Source organism: Megascapheus bottae, chromosome 19 (genome assembly GCF_031878675.1).
Source record: "Megascapheus bottae isolate mThoBot1 chromosome 19, mThoBot2.hap1, whole genome shotgun sequence".
Taxonomy (NCBI): Eukaryota; Metazoa; Chordata; class Mammalia; order Rodentia; family Geomyidae; genus Megascapheus; species Megascapheus bottae.
This window is the reverse complement of record NC_143527.1, coordinates 14,993,821-15,012,000: the sequence shown is the minus strand read 5'-3', so window position 1 is coordinate 15,012,000 and position 18,180 is coordinate 14,993,821. Positions and strand designations below refer to the sequence as shown.

General features: G+C 38.2%; 1 protein-coding gene across 1 annotated transcript in view; it reads left to right on the top strand.

The window, feature by feature from the left end:
• The window catches only part of Dcc (DCC netrin 1 receptor), a 934,207-nt gene that overhangs the window by 858,943 nt on the left and 57,084 nt on the right, over positions 1–18,180 (top strand). Inside the window, exon 23 of the mRNA XM_090353075.1 lies at positions 14,239–14,401. Coding sequence (XP_090209201.1) covers positions 14,239–14,401 — 163 coding nt within the window. The remainder of the gene's footprint in view (positions 1–14,238; positions 14,402–18,180) is intronic.

Genomic DNA, 18,180 nt, shown 5'->3' with positions numbered 1-18,180 from the left:
TAAGACAGCCAGATAAGACTAGTTCATATCTAGAACTTGAGGACAAACCAGAATAATAAAGGTTCTATAAGAATTTGTCTAAGTTGAAATAGGATCTTTGGAATCATGATTATGTAGCCAAATTTCCAATAGTCTAGTGTGTCTGTCTATCTACTTACCTGTCTATCTAGCTAGCTAGCTAAGTAGCTAATCTATCGAAAAGACTCTTTCTTTCCTTAAAAAAAAAAAAAAAAAAAACTACTGATAGACAGGCCTGGTGGCTCACGCCTGTAATCCTAGCTACTCAGGAGGCTGAGATCTGAGGATCAAGGTTCAAAGCCAGCCCCGGCATAAAAAGGACCTGAGACTCTTATCTCAAGTAACCTCTAGAAAACAGGAAGTGGGGCTTGGCTCAAGGGTAAGGCGGTATCCTGGAGTAGAAGAGCTCAAGGACAGTGCCCAGCCCCAGGGGTAGGGTTGTAGCCTTGAGCTGAAGAGCTCAAGGACAGGGCCCAGGCTGAGTTGAAGCCCCATGACCCACACAAAACAAAACAAACTATTGCTATTGTTTTGTTGGTTTACTGAAATATTTATTACATATTTAAAATGTAAGGATTAATACTTGACTAGTCACTACCAAGGTTAGGGTATTAAATATTCATCCTTCCCATATAATCTCATGATTTTCTCTACATTTGCTTGTGTTATAAAACAATTCTCAGTCCTTTATCTTTGCTGTTACATAGTGTATTCCATTTGACAAATTAAATTTACTTACCCAACATTTTTAGTAGATATTTATGAGATTTTCTTTTAGCACTGAGATGATAAACCTCTATGTGGATTGCTGCTTCAATTAAAAATCCACTTGGGAAGCCATAATTGGGATGGAAAAGTTGTTGCCTATGTAAATGTATCAATTTTCCCTAAAACAGTGCATGTGTGGAGTGTTTGGACTAAAGGCTTAATGCCTATTTGCTCTGACCAAGGAAAAGCCTCAGAAACATATTTTCATTTTATGACTTTGCTTCAAAATGAGTCTGCCATGCCTTTTGCTGACATTAATGCAAGAACTTTTCTTACATTTAACTTTGATCTGATTTGACTCATTTTGCTAGAGCAAAATACCGTAGTTTGGAAATTTATAAACAACAGTAATTTAACGCTCACAGTGCTGGAGGCTGAGAAGTTCAAGGTGCAGATGTCAGCAGGCTGGGTAACAGGCAAGGGCTCATTTTCTGCTTCACACTCTGTGTCCTTTCATAGGAGAAGGAATCATCAGGCGCATATCCTCTTTAATAAGAACATCAATCCCATTGGTGAAGTTCGTGCCCCTGACTTTATCACCTATGAAAGGATTTGCCTATACAGGGCACTAGTGGCTCATATCTATAATCCTACCTGAGGCTGAGGTCTGAGGATCACAGTTGGAAATGAGGTCGCTCAGGCAGCAAAGTCTCTGAGACTCTTACCTCCAATTAACTACCAAAAAGCTACAGTGGAGCTGTGGCTCAAGCAGTAGAGTACTAATTTTGAGCAAAAATAGCTCAGGGATAGCAGCATCCAGGCCCTGAGTTCAAGCCCCTAGGACAAACACACACACGCACACACACACACACACACACACACACACACACACATATCAAATGATTCACCTGTTAAAATCACTATTATAGGATTCATTTCTAAACTATAAACTACAGTAGGAGGTCACAGACATTCCATCAATGGAAACTTTCTGAATAAACATTCTACTCCAGTCTGTTTTCTTCGAGAATGTTCACTTTAGGCTTTTCACAATTCTACATTTATTTCCTTCCTTGTAAAGTGAAACTTGTATAACTAACTTCAAGTTGTGGTGGTCTAGTTGCAGCCAATGTGGGAGGCATGTGTTGAAACTGAAGACTGACCATGGCATGATTCAGAAAATGGATTTAGACCATGATTGTTCTTTCCCCGCAAGCTTTGCAAGTTTCATTAACTCCAGTACACCAGATATAATGCTTGCATTTGAGCAATCACTCAAGAAATGTTAGCAATCCCTCACTGAATGTAAGGAATTTACAAATGAACTAGAGGCCAAGTGAAAAGACAGGTTACTCCAAGGGCACTAAAGCAAGGACATGAGTTACCCAGGTGGACATGACACAGGTAACAGTCTAGGGAGATGAAGACTAACATGGAGAATCCCACAGAAGGACAGGAATGGAGTGGAGGAGAGTTGTAGAAATTGTATGCACAATTAAAATTATTTTTAATTTTTAATTATCTTAAGAGAAGATTTCAGTTCATTTGGAGTTCATATGGAACAATTAAAATCCCTTTTAGAACCAATATCTAATTTTAAGATGATTATTTCTCCAGAGAATGTCAAATTGAAATTTTTTCTTAATTGTGTGCATGATCAGAGCATGGAACTTTTCTTTTTGCCAGTCCTGGGGCTTGAACTCAGGACCTGAGCACTGTCCTTGGGCTTTCCTCAAGGCTAGCTCTCTACCACTTAAGCCACAGCACCATTTCCAGCTTTTTTCTATGTATGTGGTACCAAGGAATTGAACCTGGGTCTTCATGCATGCTAGGCAAGCACTCTACCACTAGGCCAAAACTGCTGGCCCAGAACATGGAACTTTTTGAAAGGACAGAGCACCACAAGGTGAAGGAAGGAATCAGTACAGATAACAGAGAAAGGACAATTATTCTCCTCATAGATTTCAAACACCACTGAGCAACTAAGCTGAAGGTTATTAGTGGAGCAAATGTAAACCACAGAAATAGGACTGTGATCTCTCCTAAACTTCATGCTCTAAAGGATTCAATTCATAGATGGAGTTGACAAATTTTGCAACTGAAAACAGAGATGCCCAGTAAAACTGTAAATCAGACAGAGAAAAGCTTTGCGTTTCAAAGTAAACAAACATAGCAATAAGAAATTATCCCACTCTACCTGTGCTTACCTGTATTTTTAAACGCTAACTCTTACTATCTCGATTCTGAGACATGCTTATATGTTTGGTGTTAGCTACTTTAATTTTCCCTAAAAATTAAAATGTACTCTAAGAGTTGAAAGAAAATCCATTTGGCATGAATCTAAAAGTCAATAGAACTTTCCTTTTCTAAGGCGTCAGACCTCAGAGGAGAATTATCCTAACTGAGAGAATTGCATGTTACTGTACTTTGTTTCATCATTTAATATTAGATTCCTAGTGAGAAAATGAGTCATAATTAAATTTGACCTGCTGACATTATCTCACCAGACAAACTCATGAAGATAAAAAGTAGACTAATGGAATTCACTGGTTTAGGAGAGTTTATGTAATTCATCAGCATAGCCCTCCCTAAATATTCTGCATCATTTCATGATGGTCTGGAAATTTCTTGTTAAATAGAAAGGTTGAACAAAGCATTTGAAACACTGCTAGATCCCCTACTAGTAAAGTAAATGGTTACACAGGTGGATCACAGTGAGTCAGTAACCTCAAGAGACACGGAGGTGAAAGCAAACTTAATCAAGTTCCTCTTTTCTTTGCTAACAATAAACGGTGGAGAATATGTAACTTACCTTTCACTGAGCTAGAACAAGCAAATCTGTAAAGACCTCAGAAAACTGAGCTTCCTAATTAACATTCTGTTCATGTCCTGAGCTTTCAAGAGGAGTTGTATTTCCCAGTTAGATATATAACTGAGGCGCCCAAGTGACCAAACCCCAACTGAACGTCACCCATACAAATGTAAGATGCATCAACACAAATATCTTAAATGTTGAGTTCTTAAATTTGTATATAATGAAACTTCACATATCTCTCTTAGAGTGACAGAATTATAGGCGTTTCCTGCCTCTTCCTACGCTCACTAGGTTCATCCTTCAAAGCATTTTAATGGAATAATAGCTTATTGTCAGGGTACTCAGACCAGCTGCAAATAAATTTAGATGCTTCTACTCATGTATGCTCTCCTCCAATAAGCCATGATTTTAAAAACACACTTTTAGAACTCAATGGAAGAAAGACAAAGCTATAGTTCATATTTACTCTTATAAACAAAGCCTTTAATTAAATTGTAGAGAATGAAAGGGCTTCCTAAATATTTCTTGATGACAACTGGAATCAATGCTAATATGAGATGATACGGTAGTTTTTTTACTTTTATGGTACATTCCATTTTAAATTATGGTACACTTTCTTAATATTGAAAATTCATACAATTCTCAAAATATTTCACAGTTTACACTTGCGTGAATGACAACTATGATAACACCTTCACCTTAATCCTGCTTTTCTCCCGGGGAAGCTCCATTTTCCTTTATTGATAGTTCTACTTAATGATTTTCAAAATAACTTTATAAATTTGTATAAAAGACCTATAAACCTGAAAATATAGTATTTGATTGATTTCATCCTTTGAATACAAAGTTAAACTTAGGTTTTTTTTTTCCTGAAAGTCCTAGGATTTGAACTCGTGTCCTGAGTACTGTCCCCAAGCTTATTATTATTATTATTATTATTATTATTATTATTATTATTATTACTACTACTACTTGTCAGGCCTGGGCTTGAGCTCAGGGCCTTAGCACTGTCCTTGGATTTTCTCAAGGATAGAGCTCTACCACTTGAGCCTCAGCACCACTTCCTGCTTTTTTGTATGTATGGGGTACTGAGGAATCAAACCGGGTTTTCATGAATGATAGGCAAGCACACTACCACTGGGCCAAACTCCCGGCCCCACTTTCAGCTTTTTAGTTACAAGTTAGAGATAGCAACAAAAGCCATATAATGAGTGATTGTTGTTTTTAATGTACTATGTTAAGTCTCATGTCTTGCTGTCCCTTGGTTATCTCATATTTCTATAATACTTCATCTGGTTATCTGGTATATTATATGCATATTTGGTTATTTGAAGTTGGATAGGGAAGGAAGGAAAACAAGATGAGGAATGGGGATTGGGGGAGGGAAATGGGGGCCAAGACATAAGAAAGGGTATCAATGTTTGTGAAGTAATGCACCTTCTATCTGGTGAATATAATGTAACCCTTCTATTAATTACAATAAAAATATATGTGAAAAAAAGAATTCCATGGACTTAGTCAGGCATGGTGGCTCACGCCTGTAATCCTAGCTACTCAGGAGGCTGAGATCTGAGCATCAAGGTTCAAAGCCAGCCAGGGCACAAAAGGACCTGAGACTCTTATCTCCAATTAATCTCTAGAACACGGGAAGTAGCTCAAGGGTAGAGCAGTAGGCTTGAGCTGAAGAGCTCAGGGACAAGGCCAAGGCAGAGTTCAGGCTCCATGACCCACAAAAAAATAAAGAAAGAAAGAATTCCATGGACTTTCCTGTGCAGGCTGGCTTTGAACCACAGTCTTAACCTTCTGAGTAGCTAGGGTACAGGGGTGAGTCACCAGCACCTAGCTTGAAATTTACCTATTGTGATGCTTTGATTCCTTATTATTAATCAGAATTAGTCATTGACTAATCAATTACCTGCTCAGAATTGCATATTTTGACATGCCTGGTATACATCAGATAATATGCTCATGAAGTTACAAAGAATTTATTTCTCACCGGTTTTCATGGTGCATACATGTTGATCTTGAGTATTCAAACCATAAGTAAGTGAACATTTGGGATAGAACCAGGAACAAATACTGTATTGGTACACTACGTGCCTTCTTTTAAGCATGTAGATGAAATACTTTAAGCATCATCAGGATGTCTGTTAAAGGCCAACCAGGTGCCAATGCTGTGGTCAGTTTGTTGCCCTAGGAAATTTCCCAGTGCCATACTTACAAGTGTGGCAGTATCTCCTTGGAACTTTGCTACAGAAGCCTAGATGTTTATAAAGCTCACAAGAGCAGTATTCTAGGATTGTTAGCTCTACATTGTTTTTTAATTTGGAGTAGTCTCTTGAAGTAAGGGGTACCTTCTCATGTTTTTGTCCCCATTTCCCTCCTACCACCCCCTAACAATCATCTTGTTTTGCTCTTCCCCATGTATACAATAATCCAGATATCAAAGTCAGATGCAGTAACATGAGATTAACCATAATAGGAATAAAAGAGAAAAGAAATAACTTCGTGCGATGTGCCTGTAATCATGCCTGCAATCCTAGCTATGCAGGAAGCTGAGAACTGAGTACTGGGGTTCAAAGCCAGCCTGGGAATAAAGTCGGTGAGACTCTTATCTCCAATTAATCACCAGAAAACCAGAAGTAATTCTGTGGCTCAAGTGGTAGGGCAGTAGCCTTGAGCAGAAGAGGTCAGGAACAATGCCCAGGCCCAGAGTTCAAGCCCCGCTACTGACTAAAAAAAAATTAAAAAAGAAAGAACTTCACATACTACATTAAGAACAACAATTACAAAGATAAACCTTTTATTTGCATATCCTGAAGTTCATTTCATTTAGTCTCATTCTTTAAGACCATAACTACATAGCTTCTGAGCTATTGTGATCTAGGAGAATTCTAGATGTGTATTAATCATTACAAATGAAGAAAACCATGGAGCCTATGTTTCTTGAGTCTGGCTTACTTCACTTTCCTAATGGAAAGACTTGGAAAAAATGGGATGATGTCATTCTTTCTGATGGCAGCATAGAATTCCATTGTGTATATATACTACAACTTCTTGATCCATGTATCCACTGAGGATGCCAATGGTTCTTATTTTTTTTAATTTTTATTGTTGGGGTAATGTATAGAGGGGTTACAGTTACCTTCACCAGATAGTAGGTGCATTACTTCTTATACATTGATACCCCTTCTCATGTTTTTGTCACCATGTCCCTCCCCACCATCTCGTTTCCCTCATACCCTTTCCTATTTCAAATAAACAAAATGTATACACAATATACCAAGTAACTAAGTCAGATACAGTAACAACATGAGATTAAATAAAGGGCAAGAAAAGAGAACAACACAAGATAAAGGTCTTGTTTCCATATCCTAGAGATCCTTTCATTTAGTCTCATCTCATATGTCCTTATATACCTAGGTTTTGAGCTATTGTAATCCTCTGGTAGGAGATTCCTACATGTGTTCTAATTACTACAAATGAGGGAAACCATTGAGCCTGGCTTACTTCATTTAATAGGATTTTTTTTCCAAGTCTTTCTATTGCCTTACAAATGGGGCAATATCATTCATTCTGATGGCAGCATATAATTCCATGTGTATAAATACCACATCTTCTTGATCTAATCATCTATTGAGGGGCATCTGGGTTGCTTTTATATTTTTGCTATAGAAAATAATGCTGTAATGAATATTGTTGTGATAATGGCCTTTATGTCTTTGTTTCTGGACACTTGGATAAATTCCAAGGAGTGGAATTGCTGGGTCATAGGGCAGCTCTGTGTCCAATCTTTCGAGGAACCGCCATACTGCTTTCCATAGTGGTTGAATGAGTTTCCATTACCACCAAGAGTGTCGTAGCGATCCCTCCTGGATGCTGATAGTTTTTATGACTTGTAAGCCACTTTGTGCATTCCATGGTCATTCACAGAAATTTTGAATCACTCAAGGTACACGTTCTCAAAGCTGGGGCTTCTAGAAGCTTTCTAGCTTCAGAAATTAAGTGAGCCATCACCCTTTTTGTGATGCACTTAGTACCAGGCTTGTTTAGTTCTTTAAAAATCTTTGTGCTTTGTGTATATAAAATAGCTCCTACGTGACGCTGAGGAAGTTCATCTTCCTAAGCATAAGCGGACTGTGATATGCCTTACGGAGAAAACATCTGTTAGCCTTTGTTCCAGCATGACATATTGCACAGTTTACTGGGAATTAAATACTAGGGAATCAATATTTCATGTGAAATAGGGTGCCTTTAAATAAAATGCATTTGAGGTTATATTGATTGGTTTATTTTTAAAAAATGTTGTTTGCCAGCGGCTCACAAGGACCTAACACATTCCTTTGAAGTAAATGTAAAATAATTACTTCTAGGAAATCATACATATTTTCTTTGTAATTAGAATGTTTTAACAGAGATGATAAGTTAGTTACTCCCTCTAGGACTTAGATTATATCAGGCATGTTTATTATTTTTGCAGGAATAATGGATCACTAATGATGCACAAATTTAGGTAACTATTTTTGTCCCTTTTTGACAATATTGAGGTTTGAACTCAGGGTTTTGCACTTGCTAGATAGGAGTTCTCTCGGGTAAGCCATGCCCCTAGCCCTTTTGTATTTTAGTTATTTTTCAGGTTAGTCCCTCAGACTTTTGCGTGGATTCTTCTTTTTTTTGCCAGTCCTGGGCTTAGCTCAAGCCTGAGCACTGTCCTTGGACTTTCTCAAGGCTAGCACTCTACCACTTGAGCCTCAGCACCACCTCCAGCTTTTTGCTATGTATGTGGGGTACCGAGGAATCGAACCCGGGTCTTCGTGCATGCTAGGCAAGCACTCTACCACTAGGCCAAACTCCCGGCCCTACATGGATTCTTCTTAAATTGTGATCTCATCTTAACTCCTACGTAACTGGGTCAACATACACGATCCACTCTATTTCACTTGGTAACTACTTTTCAAACAAGCAGTAATAGCTAGATATCTTGTCAAAAGACATCATTTCTGCTCTTTAGTACTCAACTAGAAGCATTTGTTCAACATTCACTGATTTAGAAAATATGGGCACTTTATAAAACAATTACAGCAAATAAGATAAACTGACACGCACTTGACTTCTCAACATCCCATTTGATATCTATCAGTATGATCATTCACACTCTGATTGGAGATTCAGAAATTGATGAAAGACCTGGTATACCAAGTTTAAATGGACAGATGCTTTTCTGAGAATTCACAAAAACTCAGCATCCAAACTTTATAGAAGTTCTTTTTTTTTTCTTTTCTACAATCACACTTTTGCTGGATAGCATCACCAAGGGGCTTAGTTTGGAAGCCTGTGTGCCATCCTTGATATGTTACCTCTTATTTATTCCCCTTAGCCTCGTCCTTTCCTTACCTCTTATGTAAAACTCCAAAATGTGTTTCAAATTTTATCTACTTTCTCTTTCTCGCTATTCTTTCTTTATATTTTTATTGTTGGGATAATGTAAAGAGGGTAGTAGGTGCATTACTTCTCGCACAATGATACCCCTTCTCATGTTTTTGTCCCTGTTTCCCTCCCCCCAGCCACTCCAAATAATCTTGTTTCTCCCATTCCCTTCCCTATTTCAACTAAACAAATAAAAGTATATACAGCATACCAGGTAACAAAGTCAGATACAGTAACAACATGAGATTAAGCAAAGGGCAAAAAAAGAGAAGAGAAATAACATAGTACATTAAGAACAACAATCACACAAGACAAAGCCCTTATATCCATATACTAGAGATCCTTTCATTTAGTCTCATCCTATATGACCTTACATACATAGGTTTTGAGCTATTGTAATCCTCTGCTAGGAGAGGCCTAGATGTGCACTAATTATTACAAATGAGGGAAACCAATGAGCCCATGTTCCTTTGGGTCTGGCTTACTTCACTTAATGAGATTTTTTCCAAGTCTTTCCTATGAATGGGGTGATGTCATTCCTTCTGAGAAAGGGAAATGACATGGGTATAATCTCACTGTTGCTTAGCAGGATCCTAAACAATTTTATTCTGAGGGAAAACACAATGACTTTCCTGGGTGGAAAGACATTAACCAGGTATCCTAATGTGTTCACAAGGCATGCTACTATATATGATTCAAGCTAAAATTTACAAGCTCTTAAATTTAAGCTGATCATAAAAACCATGGGATCTGAAACTCTTCTCTATAATCTCTCATATGAAAGGTTAATTTATTCCAATTAATTAATTTAGTAAGCCCTGAAAGGACATATTAAGACATAACTATACAATCACTATTCATAGATTAAGCAAATCTATGGTACAGAGAGTTCTGACCTTCCATTACCTGTCCCCTTTCTTTGTAATAAATCTGAAAAAAAAAGACTTCAAAGGAATCTTGTTTCTTTCGTTCATAATCAGAATCTTTGGACAAAAGGTGCTATTTAAAGACTTTTTGATGAGTTCATCCCTGTGAGATTCAGGTTATTTCAGGCAAGACTATTATTTTTCCAGTACTAATAAATCAGTAATAAATTATCTAAATTTAGGTAAACTATCCCTTTAAATAAGTGATATTATGCGATAACTTGTCAAAAGACATAATTTCAGTTCTATGAGTATTCAGTTACTATGTTCATTTGTGAAGGAAAAGACTCATTTGTCTTTTGTATTGAAGTTAATTCCTAAACCTTTGCAGTTTTGAAGTCCTTAATGCATGCATGACAAGTGCTATGGTAAATGGCTAATTGAGGCCAAGTTTTATGACATTATTTGGGCATGACATATTACTTGGGCATGGAGATGAAAACTCTGCTTTCATTTTCTCTGCTTCCATTATTAACACCACACAATAGGTGTTACTATTCACATTTGACAAGTAAAGGCATAGGTTCAGCATGCCTGAGTATATTGTCAAAGAGATACTGAAAACTATTATATGGCTAAAGAAAATGAATCAAGCTTAAGTGCAGGAAAATAATCAAAGCTGTTGTCTCAAATTATATGCTAATATTATCTTTGTGTGTGTATGTATGTGTATATAAGAGAGAGAGAAGAGAGAGAGAGAGAGAGAGAGAGAGAGAGAGAGAGAGAGAGAGAGAGAGAGAGAGAGAGAGAGAATATGTTCTTACACAGCAGACCTGAGGCTTGAACTCATGACCAGAGTACTATCCCTAAGCTTTTATGCTCAAGGAGAGCACTCTGCTTGTTGAGCCACAGCTCCACTTCTGGATTTTTGGTGACTGATTGGAGGTAAGAGTCCCACAGATGTTTCTTCCTGGCTGGCTTCAGACCACAGTCCTCAGGAGACTTCCTGAGTAGCTAGGATTACAGCTGTGATCTACCAGCACCCAGAAACAAGCCTGCTTTATTCAATGATACACTACACAAGGTTTGGTCGCAAGTGCAGTCACATATACAATAAATTCTTGGAGTTTTTTGGCTTAGCTGAAAACTTAATTTTTTTTGCCAGTCCTGAGCTTGAGTTCAGGGCCTGAGCACTATCCTTGGACTTTCTCAAGGCTAGATCTCTATCACTTGAGCCTCAGCACCACTTCCGGCTTTTTTTCTATGTATGTGGTACCGAGGAATCGAACCCTGGTTTTCATGCATGCCAGGCAAGCACTCTACCACTAGGCCAAACTCCAGGCCCGAAACTTAATTTTTAAGTTTAATTATATTTTGTTGTAAAGGTGATATACAGAGGGGTTATGGACACATAAGTCAAGTAATGAGTACATTTCTTGTCAAACATTGTTACTCATTCATTCGTTTTTCTCCCACTTTCTACGCTTCCCCCTACTCGCTCCCCAAATTATAAAGTTCATTTCCAACCTAGTGTCTTGTGAGTATTGCATTAGCTCACCCTTTTACCTTGTTTCTTCATTTTATGATTCATTTTCCCTTCCCCCAAAGCAGATAAATGTACATATAGGAGGCAGGGTACCAGAATCAAAAAGAGTGACTACCTGGGACAAACTGAAGGGAGAAAAAAATGAAATAACTTGATACAGTATGTTAAAAAAATAGTAACAACAACAACAACAATAACTCTTGTCCCCATATCTCAGAGTTCATTTAGATTAGCATCATTTTATATGGTCATACATGCATATCTGTTGAGCTAGTGTGATCCTCTGGTAGGAGTATCATATATATATATATATTAATTATTACAAATGAGGGAATCCATGTAGCCCATATTTCTTTGGGTCTGGTTTATTTCACTTAATATGATTTTTTCCAAGTCTTTCCATTTCCTTATGAATGGGGTGATACCATTATTCCTGATAGAAGCGTAAAATTCTTTTTTCTCACATATTTTTATTGTAATTAATAGAAGGGTTACATAATATTTGCCAGATAGAAGGTGCATTAATTCCCATATATTGATACCCTTTCACATGTCTTGGTCCCCATTTCCCTCCCCCCTCCCTCCACCCCTCATCTTGTTTTCCCCTGTTCCAAAGAATAATTGCAAAAGCAAAAGTTTCAATCTCCTATGTGCATATCATGCAGCTGAATTGATGTGGTCTTTGTGTTGCTTGCTGACTGTTTATTTGCCCTTTAATTTTGTGAAACTATGCTTCCCCAAAACCAAATGATGCAGAAAAAAGACAGAAAAGGAAATGGGCTTAAGTGGCACAATGAAAATTAAGGATATGTTGAGTGGTATTAAGAAGTCTTAAAAAATAATCTAAGCTAGGCACTGGTGGCTCATGCCTGTAATCCTGTCTACTCAGGAGGCTGAGATCTAAAGATCACACTTCAATGCTAGCCTGGATAGAAAAGTCCATGAGACTTTTATCTCCTATAAACTACACAGAAAAGCCAAAAATGGTGCTGTGGCTCAAGTGGTAAAATGCTAGCCTTGAGCACAGAGAGCCTCAGGCTAGCAGCCAGCCCCTGAGTTCAAGCCCCAGGACCAGCCAAAAAGAAAAGGAAAGAAAGAGAGAAAGAGAGAGAGAGAGAGAGAGAGAGAGAGAGAGAGAGAGAGAGAGAGAGAGACAGACAGACAGACAGACAGACAGACAGACAGAGACAGACAGACAGACAGAGACAGAGGAAGGAAGAAAGGAAGGAAGGAAGGAAGGAAGGAAGGAAGGAAGGAAGGAAGGAAGGAAGGAAGGAAGGAAGGAATCTGAGGAATGTAATGAGAAAAAAAATGAATCAAACATCCATAAAACAGGACTGAATTCCAGGCATCATGGGAATCAGAGTTTCCTTAGTGGTCATCTCAGATATGAGTGATCTACCATATTTAATAACTAATTAATCACTGACTGAAAGCTTATGGAAAATGATTGAAAAGATCATTATTCTTGTCTAAACAGGCATTATTATCATTTTTCTAATATTTTTATATTCTGATCATTTTTGCCTATTACCTACCATGGAAACACTCATAGAGCTAAAGAATACATTCGTATCAGGACTTTCTAATACATTTTATTTTCTTTTCGTTTTTATTGTAATTAATAGAGGGGTTACAGTTATATATGCAAGATAGAACGTGCATTACTTCTCACACATTGCTAGCCCTTCTCATGTTTTTGTCCCCATTTCCCTCCCCCTCCCCCCTCCCCTCAGCTTGTTTTCCACCCTTTCCTTTCCTATTTCAAATAAACTAATAAACATAAATACAATATACAAGATAAGGTAAGATACTGTAACAATATGAGAATAACCAAGGGACAACAAAAGAGATAAGAAATAACATAGTACATTAAGAACAACAATCTCATGATATAGCTCTTGTTTCCATATCCTGGAGGTCTTTCATTTAGCCTCATCCTATATGGCCTTATGTAATCCTCTGCTAGGAAAGTCCAAGGTTTGTACTAATTATTACGAATGAAGGAAACCATTGAGCCTATGTTCCTTTGGCTTACTTCACTTTCTAACCCATTTTTAACATCATGGTCGCATTTATGTGGGATTCAGACAATTTTGACAGGTTGAAAATTAAATGTACCTTCATGATAGTATCTTGGAGGAGAAGAAGTGACTCATGAGTGATGGGTGTCAAAAAGTTTGCCTTGCACGATACCTTGGTCTTAATACATTCTTGCAAACCAGAGCTGCTCTTATCCTTATCACCTTAAGAATTCTTTTAATACCAAGTAGCATCTTTCTCCTACTCTTCCAGTTCACGTAATAGCTTAGATTATTTTTATGAAGATACAATTTGCACACTATAAATTTATCCTTACAAAGTGTACAAATCAGTTACTTTTGGATTCCTCTGCCATCACCATTGCCTGTTTCTGGAACAATTTTATTACTGCAGTGGATGAAGTGAGGGACTCTATTTATTAACTTTCCTTCCCCATTGATAGCTCTCCAGGTTACTGGCAAACACCAATCTAGTTTCTGTCTCTAGAGATTTACCTATTCCTCACATTTTATAGAGGTAGAAACAAATATGTTTATAGTTCATTTGCAATGTCCATCAGATATCGTCCATTTTGGTGGCTGGGGAATGACCTCTTCAAAGGATGTACTAAATCAATCCGTGCAGGAGAATTAAGTTGTTTCCTCTTTGAGCTGATCCAATGAATGCTCTGTACAAGTTTTCACATGGACCTAGGTTGCCATTTGTCGTGGATGAAGAGGTGTTTCCTTCCCATTTTCCTGGCTCAGCTTCAGGAAATACTACTCACCATGAGAATGCTACAGTATCTACAGACACTTGTGTGCTTGTTTCCTCAGAGCCACCTATCGGACAGATGCACCCCCCACACGGCAGCGTCACCCCGCAGAAGAACAGCAGCCTGCTGGTGATTGTTGTAGTGACTATTGGCATTATCACAGTTCTGGTGGTGGTCGTTGTAGCTGTGATTTGCACCAGGCGCTCTTCAGCCCAACAGAGGAAGTAAGTAATATCTGATTCTCAGGAATGAAAGCTGTCACCATCTTCTTGGGTTGTATTCTGTGGAATTTTGTTTCTGGGCTCTTTTATAATTCAACAAAGGTTCCTTATCTCCTGACAGTGGGCAGTCTTTTGTTTTGTTGTGTTTTGTTTTTAACTATTCCTCATCTAGATAGAAGTAAGAAATGGTTAGACTGTAGGTCCCATAACAGAACTTCTTGGGGACAGAGTCTTCTTAACTAAGCCAGATAGTCTGTGAATAACTTTCAAAAAGCACACCTCATCATTTTTTCTGCCATAGACTGAGAGAGTGTTCCTTTATACATACTTGGATAGTACTTTTGATTGGGATGCCTATAGGTAGGTAGTCAAAGCTTATTGAATGGATTACCAGGTATAGAATGCCAAACTAAATGTCATTACAGAATTGTGGGGTGCTTAGCTCAGAGGCAGAAAGCAGGAAGAGTTTCTAGAATTTTCAAAAGGGTACCTTTTTCTCACTTAGGGTGAATCAACAGAAATTAGAATTGTTGAAGAGTTAAAAAAAATGTCCATATTATACAGTTCAAGGTACTAACAGAGAATGCTACATCAAAGCTCAGAATTTAAAATGGAACTGCGATTTTAATGGAGCTAACCAAAGTACTCATCTTGTGTACTCCAGTTGTGGGAGACACATAAATCTAACGACTCTCCACCTCTTTCTTTCTCTAGCCCTCTGAAACCAAGCCTAACATGTTTTCCTCAACTCTACTCCCTCTTTGGGTTGAGTGGTTTGTTTAGTTTGGTTTTTGGCCTTAGGCATAGTGCTGGCACTGAAAGCCTGAGGCATAAGGCCCAGAGGTGGCTGGTTTGACAATATATTACATTCATTGTTGCAAAAGGATTTTTCAGCAAGTATTTTTCCCTCTTCCCTTGCAATGAGAGACTTTTTCTCCTGTACAAATTTTCTGTCTGCATTTGTTGACCTCTAGGACGTCCCTTGCAATGAGAGACTTCCTCTCTTTTACAAATTTTCTCTCTGAATTTGTTGACCTCTAGGGCACTGCCCAGTATTTAGAGGGAAGGACTTTACAAATAAGAGATAGGTGAAAGAAGTGGGCATGATGGCTCACACCTGTAATCCTAACTACTCAGGAGGCTGAGATCTGAGCATCAAGGTTCAAAGCCAGCCCGGACACAAAAGGACCTGAGACTCTTATCTCCAATTAACCTCTAGAAAACTAGAAGAACGGGAACTGGGGCTTGGCTCAAGGGTAGGGCAGTAGCCTTGACCTGAAGAGCTCAGGGACAACACCCAGACCCAAGGGTAGGGTGGTACAACTCCAGGACAGTGCCCAGGCCAACTTCAAGCCAAAAAATGAGAAAGAGAAAGAGAGAGAGAGAGAGAGAGAGAGAGAGAGAGAGAGAGAGAGAGAGAGAGAGAGAGAGAGAAAGAGATACAGACAAAAGAAAGTGACAGAGAAATATAAAGTATCTTTAAGTGTTTATTTCTATGGCAGGATATATCAAATATCTAGCTGCCTTGATGGAATTAGACAATTTTGAAACTCGTAATTATTAGAGTACTGGTCCATGGTGCCCAAATGAGTACCTGATATGATGTGGTGAATAAGGACCATCTTTGGTGAAAGATTCCTGAGATGACACTGGTAGAACTTCCAGAGTGCTCAGCCCTCCCTTTAGGGATTAAAAAAAAAAACAAACTAATTGAGTAAGTGTGCTCATCTATTTCTTATTGCTGTTATAAAATATCTGCTACTAATCATTTGGAAAGAATTAGAAGTCAACAGTATATTACATTCATTGTTGAAAAAAATTCTCCAGCATGTACTTTTCCTTCTTCTCTTGCTAATACAGACTTTCTCTCTTTTACCAATTCTCTAACTGCATTTGTTGATCTGTAGGCCATGCTCCCTACAGATCATTGACTAGAAGGGTCTTTTGAAATAGAAGAGGTCAAATGTACAACTGTTCAGGGCTTTCAGTTCCAGAAGTTCAAGAACAGGTGAGGAGCATGTGCTGAGCTTCAGGTGAGAGCTACCTGTTCCACAATAATAGGTAGACATGTAGAGAAGAATGATCACATGGCCAAAAGGCAGCAAATGATGAAACTTGACCTCACTTTAAAATAATCCACTTTTGGGGATAAATGAAGACAGTCTGACAAAGACAGGAACCCATTCCTGCTGTAAAACACTCGTGTCTTTTAAGCGCTCTGAAACTGTCAACACTGTACATTGAGGCCAAAACTTAAAATGTGAGTTTTGCCAGGCACGGTGGCTCACACCTGTAATCCTATCTACTCAGGAGACTGAGATCTGAGGATCACTGTTCAGAACCAGCTGGGGGCACTAAAGACCCTAAAGACCGTGAAACTCTTAACTCCAGTTACCCACTAGAAAAGCGGAAGTGGTGCTGTGTCTCAGTGGGCAGAGCAATAGCCTTGAGCTGAAGAGGTCAAGAACAATGCCCAGGCACAGGGGTAGGGTGGTAGCCTTGAACTGAAGGACTCAGGGACAGTGCCCAGGCCCAAAGTCTGAGTCCCACAACTGACAAAAAAAAAAATGTTTTGATGCAGACATACTGTACGATTTGTAGCAAGGAGACATGGACATGGTCTATCCAGTTATGTAATTGGTTTCTGAAACATGTATGCATTCTCTAGGGTAAATAATCAAATGAAACCATTTGTAGCAGATTTTCCCTGCTCCTTTATTACTGTGAGGAGAATACTTACAGTCTTTTTTTCTGATGGACTGAATTTGTGGATGTGTTTTGCTTCTTTAAAGAGAACAAGTCAGTTTGTTCAGCTTGCATAAGTGAACACTGATACTATGTTGAGCAAGGCTCGAATTATCTTATGTAACACACTTGGGTAAAATCCTGCATGTTTTATTCAGAATGAGTAGATTCTTCACCCTACGTGTAGCATGCTTTTGAAATCAGGGAGTCAATTTAAAAAATGATTTCCTAAATACCTGAAAGAAAGAAATTCTCAGCTCACTTTGGCTTTTTGTCACCTGACCCCTCTCTCAGGTGTATCTTCACATTTTATTTCTCAGATTTCTTCACTAGACAGACAAACTGACCTTCATCATGCTTTCTTTGTTTGTTATCAGAGTTAGACAGAAAATGATAAATTTTCTTTAAGATTTTTTTTTCTGTTTTAATTTAGATTTTCTTGATTTCCTTTGAGACTCCCTCCCTCCCTCACACACACACACACACACACACACACACACACACACACACACACACAGAGGAAACACCATTGCTATTGAGGCCGTTAGGGCAAATTGAGTAATGCGGATGAAAGCAAAATCAATTCCAATCTGAAACAGCAATAAGTTCCTTCACAGAAATGGGAGCTTAGTGTAATTAATAAGGCGATGGAGGAAACACATTCAGAACTTCTTTATTATCTCTTTGTCTGAAACTGCTGGAACTTAAATTTTTCCTTCTGTTTTATTGGATGACTTGAATTATTGCATCCAAGTTATTGAAACATTTCTATGAACTGTGGGATACATTATCCAAGTGAATGAATAATCATTTTATTCTTGTTCATCATGTTTTATTTTGATTTCTCTACACATTTACTAATGATGGAGGCTATCTCACTGAGTCATCCTAGTATCTAAATTTCCTTTTTGCCATATGAAATGGCTTACCAAATTTAGAAGCCAAGTTCTAATTCAGATTCTTCCATATCTTTAAGCTAAGTGTGACCCCATCAATTCCTGAGTGTCAATTTCTTTAAAAATAGTATAAATTAGGAT